A 25290-nucleotide genomic window follows, 5' to 3' on the forward strand; every position below is an offset into this window, starting at 1 on the left:
ACCAAGGAAAAACTTTTTTACTTACACAAAGCACATGTCAAAAGCATATAAATTGAGTTCACCCAAACATTTTTGGAACAGTCGCTGTGAAAAGTCAACGTCATTCAGTCGGTGGATGTTGAAGTGGACAGTCGCATTTCGGTGCTTAAACGTTAAAGGATGGAGTTTTAGTGTATGTACTTACTGTATTAAACAGTTTCCGCCACACCGAAGGGATCTGGGATGTCCATGGCGGTAATAATATCAATCATGGGCAGCCCCAGGAAACTCGGCGATGGAGGAGTAACCGCTACAACGATTTGGATTTAATTTAAATTAATGCGTGAATGTGTTCCGAGTGTAACTGATTTTGTTTCGAAAAGGATTGGAAAGGATCTAATGTATCAATGACAATCATCAATGGATAATTAATAGCACATGGTAATAAACGAAATGTTTTAAATTATTCGATTAGTTTTCATACTGGTATTAATAATATTTGGGTATGTTAAACATATTGATTTATGAAGATGAAATATCGGGAATATCTTTCATGTATATTACTTTAATCTTAAAACAATATTGAACAAACTGATGACGGTATCTGCGTCGTCCACGATGCCGTGAAACGAGGCCGAGGTGGCGAAAAGACTCGCCACCGCCTGCGAGGTTTGTGACATCTCTGGCAGTGGCGATCCTCCCCCCGTAGCGGCAGCATGGTTTCGCTCTCTTGAAACCTCGGATTTCGCGTTTTTTGTCTAAAATCAATATAACACAGATGGATACATTTCATTTCGCCTTTTAACATTCTTTAATATTCTGGCATTTCTAGGTGAATTGTAGATCTATGAATTGCAAAAAAACAACGTGATTTTACTACGGCAGTCGAGGGTTCGAGCCACTCTCGGGCAAAATATATATTCCTCAGTGCTGAATTTTGTCATAAGTTAAATTTCTTTCAATCGTTATATGGAAATTCGTCTTTTTTATGTAAATTTATAATAAAAGACATATTTATTCTATATTTACAAGTTTCTCCACTTTTCTTTTTCTTGTTGGAGAGTCCTAGGGCCGTGGCCGCAAGCATTTACCCCCGCTATAAGTTCACTCCAGATTTCTCTTACTCGAGCAACCATGCCCGGACCGCCCGAGCCATGGTTCGCTCTAAGCTTGTGAATGTTCGTTTTTATGAAATCTGTAATTACGTCAATTTCTCTGTCGCTAAAAGCTTTAGCCCGTTTTGCAGAGTCCAATGAAAATGACGTCATCTTTAGCTATTGCATTGTTGGTAATTTTACTGCGGCAATTTAATAAATTATAATGGTTAGGTAACCGCGCCGTAACCATCGTTTATACAAATGAAAATAAACGGTGGTAACCTAACCATGTAAATAACTGCGGTAATCAAATTACCACAGTTAATTTAAACCATCGTTTATACATACAAAATAACGTATGTGCATTATTTTAATCTTTAATTTTGTAACAATATACATTTGAAAACACAATAGTTACTTAAACAACTTGAACAATAAATGTAAAAAAAACAATGCAACGGAAGGGTACATATTTTTCTTCTAAACAAAGCAATATATCGCCTTCTGATAAAACACCCAGCTCTCCTTTCAAAGTTGAATTTCAGCCGAAATAATAACGGCAACAACACAGCATTAAACGCTAATTGAATGATATATTCTTAATTATTATAATCATTTTAGTATACTATGTCCATATTTTAAACACACACTTTCTAATTTGGCAATACCAGCTTTACTACGAATGCCTATGTAAACCACGACATATATATATCCCAACAAAACAAATATATGTTTATGAAGATTGTAGTGAATATATTTTTTTACTTATTTGAAGTATATGTACCACCTTGTGACTGAATCTCAATATATAAAAGATATATTCATGAAGAATAAAAATGAAAACACACAGTGGAAACTCGTGTGCTGTGTCTACGTTAAACCACCCACGCGCCCATAGCACACACTAAAACATATTGGACCGCAAGTTTAAGTTTACATTTAAGCAATCAGTCGGCATTTCGCAAAATTTATACATGTAAAAATAATAGTGTACCGCATGTAAAATTTCTCTAAATTCGACCTACAGTACATCGTCATTTTAATACAACAAAGCGGTTCTCTCTTTCAGTACCTAAATACTATTTGACCTATAAAAAACAATACGTGACATGTTTGGCTACATTTTGCTGGAGCTTTAGATGCCTACGTCACTTTTAACATGCTTAATGCTGGTCAATGATATCAAAATATATTTATTTGATTGTTATTTTTTATCCTTTAATCGATTAATTCGATTGGTTGAATTGGTTGTATTAACGTGCTCTATTAATGTGTTCAGGTCTGGCATAGAATGACGGCATAGGATAATACTTCGTTGCCTGTTACGCTCGTTTCATTTCCCAGACGCTCTGGTATGTAAGTTGCTGTTCAATTGTCCACAAAACGTTGTTAACACATACACTGTGTGCTCTATTGTCCTCATATTACCGCAACTGTCCTCCTAATATATGGATTGGATACGGAAATTGTTTTAGTTTTCAACGTCCTTTCTAAACATGAGATGGTCATAGTCAGGCACTTTCATAAAAATTGTGTAAATGGTACATGGGTTTCATAGTACTGAGTGGCTGTATTTAATATCTAGCACTTATTTTATTATTAAACTAAGGGTAAAACATATATTGCATTTTTTTAAACATATCCCATTATATTAATTACATGAGATTTAGTTTTATTGTCCCCATGCCCGCCCCCTGTCAAATAATGTAGCTACATCACGCGTTTTAACAACAACAATGCCCATTTTAACAATAACACAAACGCGGTATTGTATACAATAAGCAGTAGTAGCGCATAGTCCATACGTCAATCATTCTTTAGCTTCCTTCATAACATTTGCCTTTCTGTCAGTTTGTTAAATATATATCACATTAGTTGTATTACAATTATATTAAAGTTGTTGTGTAACATAGATATTACAGTAGGATTTATTGTTGAACACATAAGTTCGTCTTTGAAATATTTCCTCGTTGTCATTATGTTTTCGATCGGGTTTGCAGTGAGGGAAATCTCTAGCCTGCCAGTGCCAACATTTTCTTCGATATTAAATGATTGCTTGAATAAGATTCATTGATAAATTCGTATTTATATATTTATACCATTATTTATGTCCTATTCTAACTGGAGATCTAACCGACATTATTTACTTCGCAGAAAACGACTTTAGTCCGTGTTACGTAATGCAATTTATTAACATGAGTTACTCAAAGTTTCTCTCATAAGACATTTGTCGGAAAGTAAAGTACAATTCTAACATACTCGACCTTGTAAGTGTTCTCATATCATCAACAGCGTCTTAAGCAAATTGCAGCCCTGTGGAGAGTAGAATCATCGGAAATTGTTTTGTATTTTATGTCCTGTTGTATAATTCGATGCTTATTCGTCATGAGTACTTTATATTCTGGAATGTTTCAATGTGTGAGAAAACGCTTTTGTGATATTTTAACGATATCCATTCAGCAAATAACTAGACTCGGTTTACAATGTTTTCCCAAGAAAATACAAATGCTTTTGTATGGAAAATGTAATAAAGATTTCTCTGAGGTTTGATATTGTTAAATTTTCCACATAGCGCCTACATAATTGAAAAGCCAATTGTATCGCAGCACGTTTTAATCGTATGCTTTCATGACGTTATATAAAATGCTTACTACTTTTATTGAAAAGAGTTTATGTTTCACCGAATGTATCACCAGCCAGATTTTTTACCCTGAGACGTAAAACTACTCGACTGGGGCCCGTTTTATCAAAGATCGTACGGCAATCTTAATTAACGACTACATTTTAAAAACTCAACATATTAAAGCTTTTCAACGATATGCACTTACAATATAAATAATGGTTGAGAAAACGATAAAATGTACAAACAAATTCCGCACAATGGTGTTATTATTTTGTTGTGTTTTATAAATGTGTGTCTTTGAGGTTCGTATCGTATTTTAAATTTGTCTAACGATGTTTACCGAAACGCCCCCAGATGCCGACACACGTATGTGTGTTTAGTATTTATAACAAATGAATGTCATCGTATCTGATCAGCAATCAAACGAAATGTAGAGGATCTTTGCCAGGGTATGATTGTATGATATAAACAAACGTCAAACGTAACAATTGTAATCAAATTTATTATTTTATTTTATTTTTTTTATTCAATATCATACATACAATGTAAACATGTATATGATCATACAATATAGTGATATACAAAGCAATAAAGTTCAGACATGTTTTACAAGATATGCTAATATATATTTATTTTTTTTAGAGAGAAAAGAAAAGCACAACAGAGTAATAGTTATGAAAAATGATGAGTTGTATAAAGTCGGAAGAAAGCATACTGGACTTGTGTTTTTTGTTTTATATTCACAATGATCTTGTCAGATTAAAAAATAAAAATTAAAAAAAATAAATAAACAAAACTATTTTAGAGAGATAAACTAACATTAGGGTAAAATGTATATAAGTGGACAAAACATTATGAGAATTTAATCCGATTCCATTTTTGTTCAAAGATTTGTAATGTGTCATTACTGAGGGCTATTTCTTTCTCAATCTGGATTTTTAGTTTAAGACTATGGACAAAGCAATTAAAATTTGGTACTTGTTTTTTGTACTTCATGTTTAAGATAAAATATTTCATCAATATAATCATAAAATTCACAATATTATTACAGTCTATTGATTTCAATGAGTTAATTCCGAAACTTACATTTAAGAAAGATAGTTTAACGTTAAGTTGATGTTGTTCAAGAAAAGATATTAATTGATTCCAAATAGGCTGGATGTGTTTGCACTCCCAAAAAAGATGTTCTATAGTTTCAATGTTTTCACTGCAGAAGTCACACAGATTTGAGTTAGATAATTTGCATTTAAAGAGATATTTATTTGTAGCTATAATTCTATGGATGTATTTATATTGAAAATTTCTCAGTGTGCTTTCAATAGTTGCTTTATATGGCATGGTAAATATGTGTTTCCAATTAAGTTCATTTTCTTCAAAAAGGACTTGCCATTTATTTTGGATTTTGGAGTTTTCTGTAGGGTTTTTAATTTGTAGTGTGTAAAATATTTTATTTGTTTTGTTTTTTCTTCCAAGTATGTTTTCTACAAATGTTGTTTGAGTACATGGTGTATTATTTGTATTGATTTCAGATTTAATATGTATGGGTATGCTTTTGATTAGTGTGTAGTACTTCAGAAAATTATTTGAAGGTATTCCGTATATGTAGCATATATTATCAAAAGAGTAGAAATCCTTAATTCTGTAGTCATAGAATTGGTCGACATATTTAATGCTTCGTTCAAACCAGTCTTTATAGAAAAACGTCTTATTGTTTGAAGTTATGTCTTTATTGTTCCATAGAATTGTTTTACTGCTAGTTTGGGTTTCTAAGTTATGAGTGACATCACTCCACGCTGATAGAACATCAGACAGAAATATCTTTTCGTTTGCAATGTCATGTAAGATAGTATTGCTGATGTTACATTCAAAGATTAAGGAGTCACCATATTTTTTTAGGATTTTCTGGTAGAATAATTTCCATTTACTCGTATTGGTATTATCTAGGTATCTTTTAACCCAGCTGCATTTGATTGCATTCAAGAATGAGTCAATGTTCGTTAATTGAATACCTCCATTTTCTACAGATTGAATTAACTGAGTTCTTTTTATTTTATCAGGTTTACCGTCCCATATGAAGTTAAATATTGCTGATTTTATATCGTTAATAACATTATTTGGTGGATTTGGGAGGACTGTTAAAACATATATCAATTTAGGAAGTGCAAACGTTTTCAATACTGTGTTTTTTTCCGATTAGTGTAAGTTTACGATGATGCCATGATTTTAAGCAGTTTTTAAAATTCTGTAATTTAGGTAGTATGTTTTTAAGAACTGTATCCTTTTCATTATTTGTGAAAGTAATTCCTAACGTTGTGGCTTCATCGGATGTCCAATTAAATTTCATTTCTTTTTTATATTGAACATTACTTTGTTTTAATTTACCTACTCGAAGCACAATTACATTTACTTTTGTTTAGTTTAAGACCCGATGTCATTCCGTAAAGGGTTAGCGACTCTATTAGGTTATGGAAAGAATCGTAATTGTCATTTAAAAAATAAGTTGCATCGTCATCAAATAGGGATTGTTTGATTTCTTCGTCAGGTTCTAGTGATATGCCTTTTATGTGTTTATTTGATTGGATGTGATGTGATAGATACTCGATGCAAATAATAAATAGCGATGATGAGAGTGGACATCCTTGTCGAACCCCTCGTTCGATGTTAAAATTTATTATTTTAACAATAATATATATTTCTTTAATTTGATTGCCGTTTGCAGCGGGTTCAAACAGGTGCATATTTTTGTTTTCTCCATGTTATTAAACGACCATTAATCTTGGGCGCCACGCCTGTTTTGAGATGAAGAAATACATAAGCCAATGCTACTTCCGAGGTGGCGCTAAGGACCGGATGTTCAATCCATGAAAACCTTTACAGGGTGAGTAAGTTTATGTATGTTTTTCAACATATATTTTGCATTAGTTTTAAAATCAGGAATTTTTCAGGCATGAATATTTTATGCACTGGTGTACAGAAACATACAATAACAACATATTTAGGAACGTGTGAACCTTTATAATTCGTGACATGGTTGAGTTATTGTTAAGCACACTTTTTATGGGCTCTCTAACGAGCACATTTACACTAGTTCATTTTTACGCGTTTAAATTGCTAACAATATCAAGCGATTGCTTGTAATATAAACACGTTGCTGCATTAACAAGAACATAAGCTTCTTGCCGATGTAATGCATACGTGTGCATTATTTCAAAAGAGATGGAGCCAATGCCAATTAGGTGGCGCTAAATCAGAAAGTGGCGAAAATACACGATATTATATTTTACATTTGTATAGCAATACTACCATGTATCTTCCATATGATTTTCGCTAAAGACTCTTTGTCCTGGAAGCCCTAGATGAGCCAAAAACCATAGGTGAACATAAACTACCAGATATGGAGACTTATGGCTCTATTAATGTAATCAAGTTGAAATGCATATTAATTTTGTCCCAAACTTTAAAAATTCTATGTGAACAAATTTGATTGCGTTGTTGTTGTTTTTTATTAATCAATACATATACTTTAATTATTTGCCTGATTAATATCAAACAATGGTATTTTACTGTTGAGTGTTGTACCGCCTGCTATGATTCCCGTGTGAGCGTAGTAACTATTTGGCTGATGGAGAATAATCCCTATTTATGATTAATAAAATATTAACACACACTATCATCAGAACACAAACTAGAACACTCAGATTAAGTCACTGACCGTTATATAAAAACATACACCATATAACAAAGAAAACCAGTGCTGGTCACGACCAGTTTAAATCTGAATTAATGACTCAAGTTATTTTTATAAGTCATATCCATTTATAGTAGTGAAGTCAATAGTAAACGTTCAAACATTAACGAACATTGACATAAGAGTTAAAGTTAAATTAAACCTTTAAGGAAGGAAAATAACACAAAAACAAGAAACAGTGAAGCACATGAAACTAGGATTTTAACTTTTTTCAGAGTATGCAATCCTTAGCTATGTAATTGCAATATCTGCATGCATGCAACATTTCAGTTCAATAAAACCTATATCCTAACTACAAGCATATAATGTATGGAGCAGAAACTGTATTTTTAGTAACAGTCCCTTTTATTTAGCTCTTACTGACCTTACGTGAAATCACCGAATATGTGTGTATGTATGTTAACTAGTGACACATTTTCAGTGCAGTACACTATCCAAACTAAAATATTGAGTATTTTATATTTAGAAACAGTGACCTTGGATTTGACCTTATTGACTGCAATTACAACCTCGGATTTTACGCCAGCTTGCATAATCTAAAGATTCCCTAAGTTTGGTCAATTCAAACGTAAGTTATTGACCGAGACCTTATAATTGCAATTTAACTTGTGAAATGTACATAGAGACGACTAATTCTAATTGCAATCGTAAGCTAGGTCTGCATGTGTGCTGCATACATACGCAGGTTCTCTGCAATACCGCCGAACTAATGTTATTAATCGGAACCGATTGTCAAATGTAAGTAGCATCTTGATCTTGATCTTAATAGCTTGCACGGAATCCATGCAGGCTCTCTATATTTAAACTTTATGCAAGCTTGATCACGACAATTTACGGTGATTGACTGGAAACCACCTGTTTGACGCAGACCACATGCCGTAACGTGAATATTGATTCTATTAAAAGGAATGAGAGTCGATGCTGATGGTATAATTAATCCACAAATTAGTTCAAACTTACACGCATGCGAAATATAATTTTCTCTGAAAGATCGTTTATGCAATGTTAACAAATCTACTTAAATATTGAGAGTGATTAATTAAGAAATTAAAAAGAACGAAGTAAATGTATATAATGAGAATGCAATACTGCTCCAGCAGCTGGAGTTTACCTTCTTTATATTGTATTTTAATAATTATTAAATTCGAATTTTATAAACGAACTATGCTAGGCATTGGTAGCAAATTTTACGTAAAACAGCTGCGCCGTCTGTAAATGTATCTTATGGATATCTTAGCCATTATCACATCCTTCACATTAAATATAAATCGACAGCAACAAATATATGAATTATGTAAGCACCTTGCGAAAGCGTAGAAACAAAAACATCCATGAAAGCATGCCTTTTAAAACACTTTCAAGTTGAAGCAATTTGCGACAGTTTACACATAAACAGCGTCTCTGAGCATTATGCTGTCACTAACTTGAATATGAATGATAGCGCTCGCTAATACGCTTTGACATTTTAATGGTCATTATTCTGCAATGGATTGTGTTTTGTTTTACAAAACGACGTCTTAATGGCTTTGTCTCCATTGTTTTAAAACACTTAAGGTGACAGATATATTTCGCTTTGTATCGTTGTATAGTGTTTTTTATGTGTATGCAATTCATGTTTAACAGTTTTAAGTTCCTTTCTTGACTAGCATTTTAGCCATGATATACGACAAAAAATTGAAATTAGGACAGTATTTGCGGTATATCGCTTTAGCGAAGTACGAAATTTGAGTGAATCAACAAAGTTTAGTCCGCTGTGCTTTATACGTGTGCTCAGTGTAATGGCGTGCACTAGAAATCTTGGTATATACATTATATTACATTGATTCCGAATGTTATTAACTGTCATTATGACAAATGCGCTTTTTTACACCCTGTGCCTTTATATCATTGTTTGACACTTTTCTTATTGGAGTTATTCTGCTGTTGACCTACTGGGAATATAACGAAATTGATTACATATCTAAACATACGTGACTCAATAGATTTTTTCTATGTTGATTATTATTTGAAATTATCATATTTCGAAAATTAGCCTAATAATATAATCATGGTACACTTATAAACTTACAAATGCATCTTCATAAATAAATTAGCATGACATGACAAAAAACTAATAAAGTCAACGAAGGAAAGTGTAGAGGAGATAAAACACATACTTTTATCATAGACTGATACATTTTAAATTATTAAGTGACACAAATCGTTGTGAAGTTAATGTAATTGACAAAGAATACATCCGTATTGTTTATTTTATAAACATAACTCGGCATTAGATACATAATTGTACACCTAACCGTCAATACGAGTTGTCATGACTACTGTTTTATATATATATGTCAAGTTGAATCAATGCTTCAGTGTTACCTTCTCTAAACAATTAAACGAACATCACCATTTCTTCTAATAGGATTAATGTGTATACAACGCATATATAGAGCTTATGAAATTATTAATAAGATTAAAAATTAATGTATCAACCGAAACATAAGAAACATTATCATGAGCTTAATTTGTGTTGCCGTCACCTAAAATTATACTATACAGAAAAAAATCCAACAAACGTGTAATTAATATTTAAACAGAACAAATCTAACAAAAGTATTATTTAAACAAAAACAGTAAATACTTTGAGATTGACCTAAACATTATTTAGTATTTATTATTATTGACAATGTAGTCGTGGATCAAAAATATATCTCATACCTTTTAAATGATATATAAAACTCAGTATTTAACGTCAAGTTATCAGCTCTATTCGGGTAAAACAACACGTTTTATAATACAAAGTCGGTGTGTGTTTTTTTTTTCTCACAGAATGCGAGAGTGTTAATGATATACACGTTTAAGCAAATTAATAAATGGCCATTATACAAGTATATTTTAATAACTGCAAGATTATTGCCACAACCATTCCAATTTCAATACCAAGTATCAATTTCAATTCAATAATCAGGTTAATTTGAATTGACACATACATATATATATATATATATATATTACCTGGTAGTAGTATTTTTGAAAGCATAATCATAGAGAATGTGGCGCCTGTATAAATACAGTTTGCAGCGCTGTGGCTGTTCCACAATAAGTGTTGAGGGTGAACGTTTCTGCACATATTTGATATCTGCCATCACCAATCAGGGTCTACTCCCAAAACATGCAAATAGTCTTGCCAATATATAGAGTAGAAAGTGGCTTTTGCATTAATTTTTTCGTTTATGCTGTATTTCCATGTTTATTCTCAGGACAGTAATTCATGATAAACGTTGACAGTCTGGCATGTGACTCAGTCGTGATCATACAACTCTTTCTCGAAGTGTGAGATGTAGCCATCTCCTGAAACAAAAACAGTAACAATGTTTGCATCGACCCAGGTTTTATTCAGGCATGTGTGTGATGGGTATGCTGTCGAGCAGCAGGTCTCTTGTTATCAATAAAGACAATCGTTCTGATAGTAGGAAACCTCTCCTTATGACACAGACAAGATTTTACAGTATGTAGTTATGCGATGTTTTGACTGTCTAGATAGCTTGATACAGTGTTGCTGCTTTTTACCGTTAAAATTCGGTATATAACATTACATTACTTCGCTCGCATCAGGAAATCCAAAACGTGTATTAAAACGACTTTCATTACTTTTAATTCTGTACGATATTGCTTATTCATGGCGCAATTCACTAAAAAACCAACAAGCATATATTTCCGCTTTTTAAAGGTCGGAAACCACACTTTTGCGAGTCGAACAGTAAAATAATATTGATATAATTCGACTTAAGTTAGGTTACAAAGAGAACGCATATACCATCTCTGTCGAAGATTTCTTTTACCCAATGGTTCAGCATTTTATCCTTGCGAGAACAGATATCCATTATAAAGACGATCTTCATGTGATCTGTAAAATATATAATTAAGTATATAGAAGGGAATTAGCTGGCACGTGATCATAGTGAATATACATTCAGGATGCAATGCACCTTTATAGAAAAAAAAATGTCATTCTTTGTTTAGGATACGACCAGTGAGTAATCAAGAAGTAATTATAATAATACGTTGTTGTTTTTTCGTTAATATGAATTGTTTTAATGTTACATTTTATTTAAATTTCAATATAATAACAATTTAATAATTAAGAATTTAAATGTGTAATGAATTAATAATAGCATGCTGAGAAAATAAAAAAATACATACATCAATAGGACGTATAAAGAATGGTTGATGAGTTTTTGAAATAGATTGAGTGCGAATAACACCAATATATAGTCACGTGTTTTCTTAAAAACACTATTTAACAAACTAACTGCGGAAGGCAAATACAAACTGTGATTGTAGGAATTGTATAGTATGTATCATTAATCAATAAAAGCAAACATCGCTCTGTTTCACAAAAACAACGTTAGTTCCATCTTCGCTTGCAAGGACACCCACGTATTCACAATTGAATGTAAAAACAAGAATATTTAGATGTTCGCTTAGGAATGAAACATATCGTTTTGTAGTACATCATATGTTAACGACACTTATCGGGAACAAAATAGGTATTATTACTCAGCTAGTATTCCTTAGCTTTGATATTCATAATAACACTACAATGGACGAAAGAATACAGTATTTTCCATAACGTAGGTATGCCAAAATGGGAATAAGGATTTTTTTCTTTCACGTGATGGTATAACACCGACATCAAATGCGTGTTACTTGTTCAATTTAGCTGTATGTAGTCACCTGAGATGCGGTGGAAGTGATTCTGCAGAGCTTTATAGAACTTCAGTTTGCCGGGCATGTGATTGCACAGACCGTGACGAGCAAAGTGATGCACTTTCCTGGAGAATGAGGACACACATAACATGTATTTCATAAAACGGATACGGGAATGAGAATGAACATGCGCGCTTAATTCACACAACCAATATCTAATTTAGATGGGGTTTATCTGTCTTTACGCGCCAAGTGGTACACACTGCTTTTATATGTAGAATCTTGTATAATTACTTTATTGTTTTGCAAATAATATTACAGGAAATCTACTATACTCTTTGTCAATCAAAAATGCAGTCCAATGTCCTTGTAGATATTGCTTTTAAATTTTGCATACTTCTGTACCAACTTGACCTCAATCTATAAACAAGAGCAGACAACTGTATCAAGCATTTTGACAGAATACTTGTTCCTTTTATACTGAGAATATGCATATTATTGATAAATCTATGATAAAGTTTGCGTACCACTTCAAATATTTTCTATGGCCTTCTACATATTGCTTTCATATTTTGCATACTTCTTTACCAACATGATCCCAATCTATAAACAAGAGCAGACAACTGCATCAAGCATTTTGACAGAACTATGGCCCCTTTTATACTTAGATAATTGAACATTTTACTTAAATTGCCATAACTTCTTTATTTATTATTTATTATTTAGATTAGAGAGCCTCATTATGTTTGTCAGGAACGATTTTAAACCTTTAAATTTATATTATTAACAAGCAATACATATGTAAATAGTTACGACCTAGTTTGTGTCCGTTTATTATTCACCTCGACTTGTTGAACTCTATCATAATATGTGTTTATTCGATGCAATACGAACACATGTTTATATATAATAAAGGCTTACGTTCTATGTCGAAACTGCTCTTCTAGATCTTCCATTTCTTCTTGAAATGTGTCAAGGTTAACTTCTTCTGGGGCGTCGTTGATTTTAATGTTGTCTGCAACCGCCACTGACACAGCTATAGCAAACACTACCATATAAAAATACGTTCTCGTTGAGCCGACCATTTTGAAATCGATTAGACAAGTTTCTTTTAATATTAATTTAAATTCAATCTTCACGAAACGCTTAAGACCTACAAATAGGTCATTCGTCGAAACTATTAAATCAAAATAGTTCTCCAAATGTTAACAATTCAAGATCCTCAGGCAGACGCGTATATCTTAACTTAGCAAACTGTTGAGTTTAGTCCCTGATAGAAAACATATATACTATAATGTCTACACCACTAAACTGTTTCCTTGTGTTTAAATACAACTACAGCAACGGCGTAATCAGCAGCATACGTTTAGATCTACAAATAACACCCTATCCCAAGAAATAATTGTATTCCTCTTGAGAATTGTTTAATAAAGATTTCTTAGAAAATGTAACATATAATACAGTCCGTTCCCAGAAAAATTACTTGTGTTTGATTCGCAGAACGAGCTATCAGTAGCAGGACCGTCACAATCGTCTGCAAAGGCGCCTTGATATCGTGCCAGCCGACGACAAAACCCCAGTTGCGTAATTATTCCTCGGATAAAACAATTGCTTTCGAGTGGCGTGTGTACTTCTATGGTCTAGATACTTTCACAGAGATGATACTGTGGTTGATATTCATACTTCACAACGTAAATTTCAAAATAATCGTTCTTCGATGTACTTTCAAAGATGTAGAAAATTAAAAATATAATACTATTACTATTACCTATTAAATTATGTTCATCACTTATTTTTACTTAAATGTCGTTTATTTCACCAACGTGAAAGTTTATGTTGTAAACTAGTCGGTAGTCAGTATTGCCATTTAAAGTATATGTCAGACCCTTAATGTTCATCGCCTAATTAAATGTTATTTGTGACACTGCAAAAACACATAAACGTCCGATAAAATAGTAAAACGGTGTCACAGGCACTTTACATAATGTAAGTGCATGTAGCGTTCAATATGAGACGCATATACGCAGAAAGGCGTTTACGTGCGTTGAATTATGACAAACGACAAGGGATGGACATTTAAAGTGCCATATAACCAGATAATGTTTGATATATTTGCATTGACATGGAAAGATGCACCTACGCCCGTAAGAAGTGTGCACAATGCAATGGCCACGCGCAATATTCTGTGACACGAATGTCTGTCTTCACCTTCAGTAAGTGCAGTTATTTTTATCGTCATAAACATATTTACGTGACATTTGTATAGGTCTCGGGCAAAACAGATAATGTCAGATAACATAATTATTCCTTATGGGAGGTTAATATTACGCTTACTTCATGCACAGTATTTCTACAGATGAGCATAACGCATTTAATCTGTGAAATACTCATGTAAAGTTTGAGTGGTTGAGATTCCTTGCATTTAAGCACGACTCTGCAGTTCTGCAGTTTGTTTTACAATATAAAGAAGTGAAACTCCAGCTGCTGGAGCAGTATTGAATTCTCATTAAAAACAATTAGTTGGTCCTTTTTTAAGGCAAGTGACCGATTGCCCAAACAATACAAAACAGCCCAATACAGCACAATACAAACCAATACTAAAACCCCACACGGTTCGTGCAACCAGTTGTTTAGTTAACCGCCATATCTCTGACATATAACAGAATAATTCAGCGAAGAAGAGGAGATATATGATAGGTCACACAGCATTATGTGATACGAAGAGTTGGGCTCGTTAATATCAATTGCACCCTCAAGCTTCGTAAACAATTGCGCATATCACGGTCCATGTGGTTTATGGCAGAAACAGTTTATTCCAGATAACATAGTTTTTAATAACGGTGAAATGTCCATGTACTACAATGCATATTACGAGAGTATTTGTATACGGATGTAAAAGAGGCGGTACAAAAACGCATCTTCTCGAAGATTATAGGCGTATACAGTAACACTAATGTTTAATAAATGCAAACGTGAAGTCCATGGATTTTACATGAGATCAATTGAGATGTTTAGCAATAACAATATGCGGTCAATGCTAGATTTCATACCTTTAAGCTATAATTTATAAACACAGTCATGCAAAATCTGGACTAAAACACATGTTAAAATCCTAATTTACGGCTCCATTTACATTAACAATAAAAACTCTTTAGAGCGGAACTCAGTGGATCCATGATTGAAGTCCGGCTGTTTAAAGGATATTCCATTTTAGAGAGGACAATGTGAGTTGCTCTTCAGTCAAAAATAGAAACCCATTAAAGTACGAGATACATATTCTGTAATACATTTATCCTAAATAAACATTTTTGTTTTATCATCAACAATTCATTTTGTCATAATGTAAGTTAATAAGCATATAAACAATATGTAGACAAATAACGTGAATATAACTGTTTGCATTTTAAATCATACTACTGTCTCCGTATCATGTGTACATCTTTATATACATGTCCTTATTTTTGTTCTAATAACATAAATTACATTTATAACAGTGAATAACTTAAAAACATAGGTGCCTAGTTTTCATCTCTGCTTATACATTTGCGAATATTGCAGATGTAATTGCAATGGACATTGGTGTGTAAATATGGCGGACAGCTTATGTGCAATAGTAGAGGATAATAATAATAGTGCAAAACATTACGGACGCGAATATTTCGAGTTTAAATGTAGGGAACTCTGTTTACGGAATAGTATAAATAATAACCTAATGTGCAAAACCTTCACAAAACTTCAATTGCGATTGTTAAACACAGTGAATAAATTTTGGGGAAACAAAACGAAGGCAAAATATTTATTTTAATAAACCCTGATACATCTGTACATAATACAGCATAATTTTGTTTGTCTTAGTACATTGATGCAAACATAATTTACATTCAGGTAATTTAGAGAGCATGTAGGAAGAAAAGACTTTGTTGGTAGCATGCTTGACGTGCAACCGGTTAATCATTTTGAAATGTCTATATTGAATGTGACAGTTGCGCGCAAAACCTTTCGCGATAAATATAAATAAACAGACATAATTTCGTCATCAGATGTTAACCATGAAATATTGAATATAATAATGTATTTGTGTCATCTAAAAGGGTTTATTTTAAGTATTACTTTTCGGTGAACGAATCGGAGGCGTTTGATTTATGACTGAGAAAGTACCTACGTCACAATTTGAATGGTAAATTATTGTTCTGAAGCAACAATTGAAAATGTTACATTTAAAAAGGACATATTGTGAAAAAGCTGTTGTTTTATCGTACTGTTTATATTCATTGCACATCTAAACATGTATCAAAACAATATAAGCAAAAGATATCCATCGCTTTGATTGTTACACTCAACAAGGCCTACGTATAATGCACAATATTGTATTATAATTGACAAGTCGCCAAATTATCGATCGCTCCGCCCACACAGTCACGTGGTATAGTGGTTGGAAAACTCCGACAAGCATATCGCAATTATGGCGGATTAGGCGGGTGAAATCGTATATTTTGTAATTATGTATCAGGCTATTTTCTACAATATAAACTGTTAAAGCCGGAAAATAAACTAAACTGCTTTGTAAAACTTTAATACAATCATATATGCTGTAGAGAGAAATTGCGTAATCAAAATAAATGAGTAAACGAAAGACTGACTATCAGAAACGTTTCATATACTATTATAGGGAGCTGAATAAAGATCCCTTGTAAAAATGAATATTTATTTTATTATAATCTTGGATTTGTATTAAACGGCCTTATATATAATTATTTTGATGAATATATTAAGTATCCGATCCAAATGACGCATCTATATCATTATGAGTGAGTGCGTTTTTTCCGTTTATTAAAATGTATAGATCCCTGGTGTTTTATATTATTTTTAAAAATGCACTGATTCTCGTCGTTGAGATATAAATCAAATTTGAGTTAAACCATAAATCAATATATGCCTAATTTCGTGGTTTCATTTACAGATAGTCTGATATGCATTTTATATCATGTTTTTTTCTAATGCGAACAAGTTACAGTTCACCCTCGAAAAATGAAATGTTGGTTTTCCAGTGCTGTTAACAAATATTCGAATGCATTTGTTTATAACTGGATCACCTGTATATGTTCATTGCAATGTTCACATTTCTCCCCGTATCATTAGTATGTATTGTAGACTTTACACATGAAGTCACTATAGCTGGATAAGCCGCGTTAAATACACCTTTTGCTTTTTTTTTACTAAGTTAAAATCAATATTTAAGTTAATAATTTATGAATGTTTCCGTTGTTTATAATCCACAAAAAATAAATATGTTATTGGAAGTAATTAAACATTTTTTCTTGTGTACAGTACCTAACAATGCCTCAATGTTCCTACATTCAGATGAACATATTCTTTTATTTATTAATTAGCAACAATAACGGCGAGATTATTTAAAAAAACACGTGTGGCAATATTTAGGTTGCCCAAACTGCTTAATAATAGTGTGCATCAAACGGTTTAACACGTTTTAAAGAACGCACAACTGATGTGCTCATATTTATTTATTTTGTATTACTCGTTCATATTTTCAAGAAAGATAAGTAAAATAATGTCCTGTTATACAGTGTGTATAACACCTGGAATTTTAAATTATATTCAAACAGCAAAGATCATACATTTGATATAAAATATGTGTAAACCCTTAAAAGTTACGCTCGTTCCATATGTACGACACGCTTTGTTTGTCGGCCAGATATGCGCTGCTCAGGGGTGTGTGAAAAATCGATATCTGATTGGGTTATCGAAAAAATTTGATTGACAGGTGGCAACTGGTTAATTGGTGTTTTATTAATTGAGTTACACTGCAAACGTATTTTACAGGACTGCCATCTCCTGCCTTAACGCATGTTTCTGATTTCCTAATAATAAATAATCCTAATAAACATAATTACATATGTGATTATTAGTCCATTGCATTTTCACGAAGCCGACTGTATATCATGATGTATCTCTGTAAATCAATTTGTTCTTCACAATAAGACGTTCAAAGAATAACTGCGCTGAAACATTTATCTCTTGGAATGCATGATTATGTATCTACATCAGGAATGAACATTAGTTTCAATTAAGGTGTAAATATATTTACAAAGTTGGACCATATATAAATGTATTCCATGTTTTAAAATGAGACGGTTTCTATGTCGTCTATGTGGTCCACTGGTGTTGTGCGCGTATCAAATTTTAAAGTGTATATGCTAATCTTTATAACACTTCAACTATGACACTGGAATGTTAGCCATACAAATAAGCCGTTATACATATATAAGCCTGTCATCAAGAATAAATTCCTTATAATCAAGACAATGATTTATGCACGTCTATCGAATTTAAGAAAACAAAGATTAATGTATTTAAATAGTAAATGTTTTAATTAATTTATATATTAATTACACCACATACTAAAAAATTTAGCTAAAAGGTACGTATCGCACTTGTGATTTATAAGACATTACTATTAAATCATAAATCATCGTGATTATGTTGCAATAACCACATCAATATATCCGGACATATAACATTTTACAAAAAATAAAAAACAATGCCGCATCGATTAAAGACTATTTCCAATAAATGTGAATGCAACACAGAAACACTAAATCTAATACTATTAGTTTCACAACCATTATGAAAGAAGAAGCAATCTAAATAATAATGAGACTCCAGAAACATTGTCAGAAGATCAATAAGTGTATTGTTATTATATTATTATACTTATCGTATTGTTATTATTGTATTGTTATTATTGTATTGTTATGATTGCATCGCATTGTGTGTAAAACAATTAGTGTAGCATCCATCTTGTCTTAAACGTTTCCTTAAACACATCAAACAACACATATAACTGATTTGATTAAGTGGAAACGTATTATTTGTTTAACAATGTTTACAAATGGTTAAATGCAAATATTTACATATATACAACATTAAAAATACACAATGAACAAACGAATATATTTTCAAAAAGGTTGTATCTTTTGCTTTACTTGAAATAAACTCCCTATGTAACGATAATAAATGGACATAAACATGGTCAAGCGGCAGTATAAATATTCAAGGAAACATGATCTTCGAGTGTGTGCTTGATCGTGATATTAGTATACATGTTATAGTTACATTATTATATAACTGAAATAAATAGTCCCTATTCGATGACACAATTCGTTAATATACGTCTACCAATACATTTCGTGTGATTTACAGAATTACAATAAGAATACAAACACTTACAACGAGAACATAACAAAAATACTATAAATTACATCTAACAATGTCCTTAAATTAAGACGCATGCATATTACTTATTCAAGCAAATACAGTATGCGATGTGGTTGTTCGCCCAATTAAAATATGTCTTTTTGGAGAGATGTTCCTGCTCCAAACTTGACTTTACGTACTTATCGAGAAGTGTACAGTTCAATTTTAAAGCAGTGTTTTGTCATATACACTTAGAAATTGAACTTTGTTTAATCGTTATCCATAATATAAATCATAAGATCAACAGGGCGGATCAAGGTGATCGATGTTACCATGCTTGCTTGCGTCTCAGTCGATGTGGTCATACAAGCCCTTCTCGAAATGTGAGATGTAGCCATCCCCTGAAAACCAAGAATACTCATGAATAACTCCTACCGGTGACCACAGCTTGTGCATGTGACATCGTGTTCGCTCTGCGATTGTGTGTCGTGTTGATTTGTTGGGTCATGGCCTCTTTCAAAAACAAATCTCCTAAGAACTGATAATTAGAATTCAATCCAGTTTATTATGTCGTAATGTCAGGTTGCCTAAGGTGAGGCTATGTAGAAGCTTTGAAATACAATATGACGATATAAATGAATTTTTATTTAAATTAACACTACAAGTAATATCATTACTTTCGATACCTTCATAAGTGACCTTAATAACAATGACAATATTAACAATATTAAATAAACCGAGCCTACGCAACATCAACGAATCGAAAGGTAAGTTACAATTAAATATTGAAATTGACTTAAGTGACAGTAACCATGTGATTTTGCAACCGTATTACCATCTATGTCGAAGATTTCTTTGACCCATTGGTCCAGCATTTCATCCTTATGAGAACAGATATCCATGATGAAATTTACCCTCATATGATCTGCAACACATGGTAATGGTATAATAAAACATGCTGTTTATAGAAAATTCAAACGATCTAGAAGACGTTGTAACAAAATTAGTGACAATTCTCCATGTAGAGAGTGTTTTCCTTGGGATTCATCTAAAGTAACATTGTTCTTACGCAGTTTAACGCTATTAAATTGTTCCAAGTAAATGGTCAGGTTGCGCGTTTTATGTGGTATTAAACGAGAGAAGGATCGAACATTGTGCTAAAATACGTGGGGAATGCGTATAGATGATAAGTAGTATTACGTAGAAGGAACAGTACATGTAAACCGGTTATCACTCAATTGGGAGTTAATGTTCATATTTCTAATGCGCACGCATTTGAAAATAATAGAAGTTATTCCACTTTCAAATGAAGATTTAACTTTATAACACACCGATAAAAATAATATAACTATTTAATATTGTTTTTAAAAGTTGTATCACCTGAGATTCCGGTGAAATGCTTCTGCAATGCCTTGAAGAATTTAAGTTTGCCTTGAATGTGCGCGCAGAGACCGTGGCGAGCAAAGTGGTGCACAGTTCTGAAAAATACGATTTTTTTTATACATTTAATATATAGCAATATTGTTGGTATACAATGATATTCAAGTAAAAAATATAAAGCATTACTTTGATCTATTAAAAGCTTATTACTTTTCAAAATCATGTTTTTGTAATGTTCTACAGAAGCAAAGATTCGGGATGCCGTCGTATTTAACATTATACGATTAAATTAATTAACTAAAGTAACCGTTTAAGAATAGTTATGGAGACGCACCAATTCCTTTGACTATTACGTTTAAGTTATTATATTCATTATTCTTCATACTTTTATAGGGATTATTTTGGAAATATATTTGTCATACCTGTAAATTGTAATCTGGGCTTAAATAGTAGGACGTAACTATCGTTAGATTTCTCACAAGACAGAACATTGAATCCTGGTATCACTCGTGAGCAATATAATCAAGCATAAGTAAGAACAGTCCAATTGTAATTGAGAAATACGATGAGAAAGATATGTGATAAAAAAGAAATACAAATTTGAATATACAAGAACAGTTTAACTGGTTTTATTTAAAATGTGTGTATCTGAAGGCTATACTGATATGAAGTTTAGATGAATTCCTTATATTATGCTAAAGGTACACAACTTATTTAATACAAAAACTGCTTACGTTTTAAGTGAAAACTCTTCCATTTCTTCTTGAATCTTTGCAAGTTTCACTTCTTCTGGGGCGTCGTTTATTTTGATATTGTTCGCACCGCACTCTGACACGGAAATGGCACACAAAATCATACAAAATGTGATCCTTGTAACAGCAACCATTGTGAAAAAAAGATCAATAACAGTTAAAATGAAGTCCAAACACAGTTGTTCAGTAGTCCCTGTTAGATAAAGTCAGTTGAAGTCTATCCGCAATGAACGCAGTTTTCCTTCATGAAATGCCTGCCAAACAAATGTAAATTAGAACGTATTTTCTTAATATCTGTTATCTTAATCGTATCACAAGAAATAATTGTAGTATCTTTGGTAAATTAGTTTTCATATAAATATCAGAAAATATTGCGTTCAATCCGTTCGATTTTCTGTATAAATAACTCGCGTATGCTTGGCCTCCAATCTATCTACAGAAATCCCACACTTGTGTCTAGATTACTTGCCAACCGACGACAAAACATTAGATGCTCAATATTTCCACAGTTACAACAAATGTGCAGTTGTTTACTCGGTGGTCGGGATGTTTCCACACAGATTGTATTAATCAAGGAACATTATACACAATCAAAATATTACTATACTCGTAGCACGTTGTAAATTCCTTTGATGGAATTATACCACGAAATCAATAGATCACTTTATTTTATGCCACGCTTATTTTAATCATACAGTGCAATCGTTTCAAATAAAACCGCTAACCCGCGTTGTTTTTAAGATAAAGTGTTCAGATCCACGTATATAGCATTGTATGTTCCACTACAAAACAGTTACAGTGTTTGTTAACTAACGTCTTATTTAAGTAAACGACAGCTTAAATATGTAAACGGAACGTTTGCCACGGGCTCTTTACAAACCTTATATGGACCTAAATTTACATAAGACTGACGCAAGAGGCGTTTACATGCCAGTACGCCAGGCGCCGTAGGATGGTATATAAAAGTACGTAAATTCTAAGGTTGACATCGGTGCATTTGCACTAAGGTACTTATTGTACGTTGACTATTTGTAGGAGCCTTTAAAGTTGTAGCACCTATTCAACACCATTTTGTATCTCTTATTATCTGTTTTTTATTTAAATGAAACAATTCGCAAATGTTTTCTTTTAAACACACATTTAAACAATTACAGTAACGACAAAAACCGATTATAACAAACACTAAACTGTTAACTCTGTATAATAGTAAACTAAAGATAGTCATCTACCTTTACGAAAAGGCAAAGAAACATTATATGACTTTGCATCACGAACCATCAAATGGAACCCAAATCAATTAACAGTATTGTAATATAGCAAATGCAAACAATAATTGGATATTGACATGTTAGAAAACTATTTACTCAAATAGTATTATTTCTTTATTTATAACAATCGACCATACGTTCCATTCTGAAACCAAAGGAATTTTCTCGTATTTTCAATGGCTATGTTTTGAGGTTTGCGCATCTAATTACAAACGTAATGACTGCACACTGCACACATGGCATATGCATTATTAGGCCCCGAACGTTGGTATTAGGTGATGATTTGGTTATCAATAAAATACGGAAACCCGTATTGAGTCAATTTTAGCGCATTTGAAAATTTAAAAAATACATGTCATGTAGATAAATTTAGCTGTTAATTTACTAAGGTAAACCAGCCCACATGCTTTTTTCAGCGCACTCTCTTTGACATATGAAAGAACATTGCACCTAAAATGCGGGGAAAATGAAGACCTCTGATAGGTCGCACAACGTTTGGGGACACTAATACTTGGGCTCGTTCTCAAGTGCAGTCTCGTAAACAATATTGCATTTTTTGAACGTGTTTAAAGGCAGAATCAGTCTCTACCAGATAACATAGTTATGCACGGCGGCGAATTTATAATCTACTGCAATGCAAATTATGAGCTATCTTGTTTACGGTTGTGAAACAGACGGAACATAAAAGTATCTTCTCAAAGAGTAGGCCGCAACAAAATACTAGCATTTTGAATGAACCAAAATGAACAGTACATGGATTTGCTTTGAAAGTTGCGATGACCGAATGCACAAAATATATATGCAAAATAGCGAAAACAAAAAACGTAGTAAACTTATTTTTAAATCTATATTAATGCAAATAAATGACAAACAATGCAGTTAAACTAACGTCAGAATATAAATTAACGCAAAATTAATTCACAACATGTATTAATCTTATTTCAAATTCCAATTACCGATTATATTCGCCACCTGAACATTTTGTAAACCTGTATTTAACTTAAAACCTATTTATTTTAGCTCGATTTTATTGAGGTATATTTGTTTGGTTATAAGTAAATAATAAACAAAATGTAAAGGTCGACTGTATAATAGACACAAACAAAAGAAGCGCATATATGTAAATACTTTTATTAAAAGCAAAAAAGCATGTTATAACATGTATATTCACGCAGATTTAGATATTTTCCTATGTTTGTAATCTAACAACGTTACATATAACGTACTCTTTACTATTTTAGGCACATGCAAATATGTGTTGCATTGTTATCTGAATTAGTCCATGTATCGTGTTTTTCAATGTAAACCACCCTGACAAGTGGCCGTATTGGAATGGATATGGTGTCCGCCTAATGACAGGGAGGTCATGAGTTCGATCCCCACTGTGTGAACGTTCTTATGATCTCCCGAAGGACACAAAGTGCTGGTCCTAGGCCAAGGAAACTGACTCGAGAGCGTTTCAAATAAGTAGTTAGTACATTCAATAAAATCGAGCTAAAATAAATAGGTTTTAAGTTAAATACAGTTTTACAAAAAGTTCAGGTGGCGAATATATTATTTATACGAATACGCGTTCCCAAATAGTTCGGGTGCAATTGAACAGGACAAAGTTTGCAAATTTGGCGCACAGTTTAACCCATTCATGCCTAGTGAACTCTCCCATCCATCTAAATTGGATCAATTTATTACCAAAATTAGGGATTTTTAGTAAACTTATTTCTATATTTAGAATATTTCTTACAGAAATTACTTTAAGCAAACAGCGCAGACCCATGCAGACCGAATCATGCGGCGTCTCATCCGGGTCTACGCTGTTTGCCAATGCCTTTTTTCTAGACGCTAGGCATAAATGGGTTAATAATGTGCAATAGAAGAAGACAATTACTTTGGAATCCCAAATTACTGTCGCGGATATTTAGAGTTTTCATGTTGGCGACACTGTAACAAACGTATACAGACTAACTTCACGTGCATAATACTGAAGTTTTGTGAAAAAAACAAATGTTTAAAACAATTAATTAATTTTGTGCGGAAACACACGTAGGCACAAAAAATAAGTTTTACGAAACTAACAATATGTGATTCATCGAAATATTCGTAATAATTAAGTTGTTCGTTAGCAAGTTCATATAAAAAAATGCCTTTAAAGGGGCCTTTTCACAGATTTTGGCATGATTTGAAGTTTGTCATACAAAATCAAGAATAAAATTTAAAAAAGAAAAAAAAGGTAACCCTCAGCAGGGCTCGAACTATTGAAAACCTGGAGTCCTGGAGTAAAAAGTCTACCATTTAGACCACCCGGCCATCCTTACTAATACAATGAGGTTTGTATGTTATACTTTATATAAGTAATCCTCGTAGTTCCACAAAATATAAAGATTACAACTGAACTCTCCAAATTAGTCAAACATTTCGCGTTCCAACACTTTATAATTTTCAGGTTTTTAAATCGTCAAAAGATGCATGTAATGGCTATTTAGAGAATGGTTAATGTTCAGTATTACTATTTCTTTACAAATATCGTAACTAAAAC

The 25290-nt window shown here is 32.5% G+C and overlaps 2 protein-coding genes across 2 annotated transcripts; both read right to left on the bottom strand.

Annotated features, from left to right (window-relative positions):
* Positions 1 to 9529: 9529 nt before the first annotated feature.
* Positions 9530 to 13804, bottom strand: LOC127863688 (uncharacterized). The gene is made up of 4 exons (XM_052403299.1): positions 13064 to 13804; positions 12170 to 12267; positions 11250 to 11339; positions 9530 to 10783 (listed from the first exon to the last, which is right to left on the bottom strand). Exons 1-4 carry the CDS (start codon positions 13225 to 13227, stop codon positions 10734 to 10736), a joined length of 402 nt encoding a protein of 133 aa, XP_052259259.1. The 5' UTR covers positions 13228 to 13804; the 3' UTR covers positions 9530 to 10733.
* A 2122-nt stretch (positions 13805 to 15926) lies between these two features.
* Positions 15927 to 22386, bottom strand: LOC127863689 (uncharacterized). Its single transcript, XM_052403300.1, has 4 exons — positions 21472 to 22386; positions 20738 to 20835; positions 20193 to 20282; positions 15927 to 19758 (listed from the first exon to the last, which is right to left on the bottom strand). Exons 1-4 carry the CDS (start codon positions 21621 to 21623, stop codon positions 19706 to 19708), a joined length of 393 nt encoding a protein of 130 aa, XP_052259260.1. The 5' UTR covers positions 21624 to 22386; the 3' UTR covers positions 15927 to 19705.
* Between the last annotated feature and the right edge of the window lie 2904 nt (positions 22387 to 25290).

This window comes from Dreissena polymorpha, unplaced genomic scaffold (genome assembly GCF_020536995.1).
Source record: "Dreissena polymorpha isolate Duluth1 unplaced genomic scaffold, UMN_Dpol_1.0 chrUn027, whole genome shotgun sequence".
In the NCBI taxonomy this organism is placed as follows: domain Eukaryota; kingdom Metazoa; phylum Mollusca; class Bivalvia; order Myida; family Dreissenidae; genus Dreissena; species Dreissena polymorpha.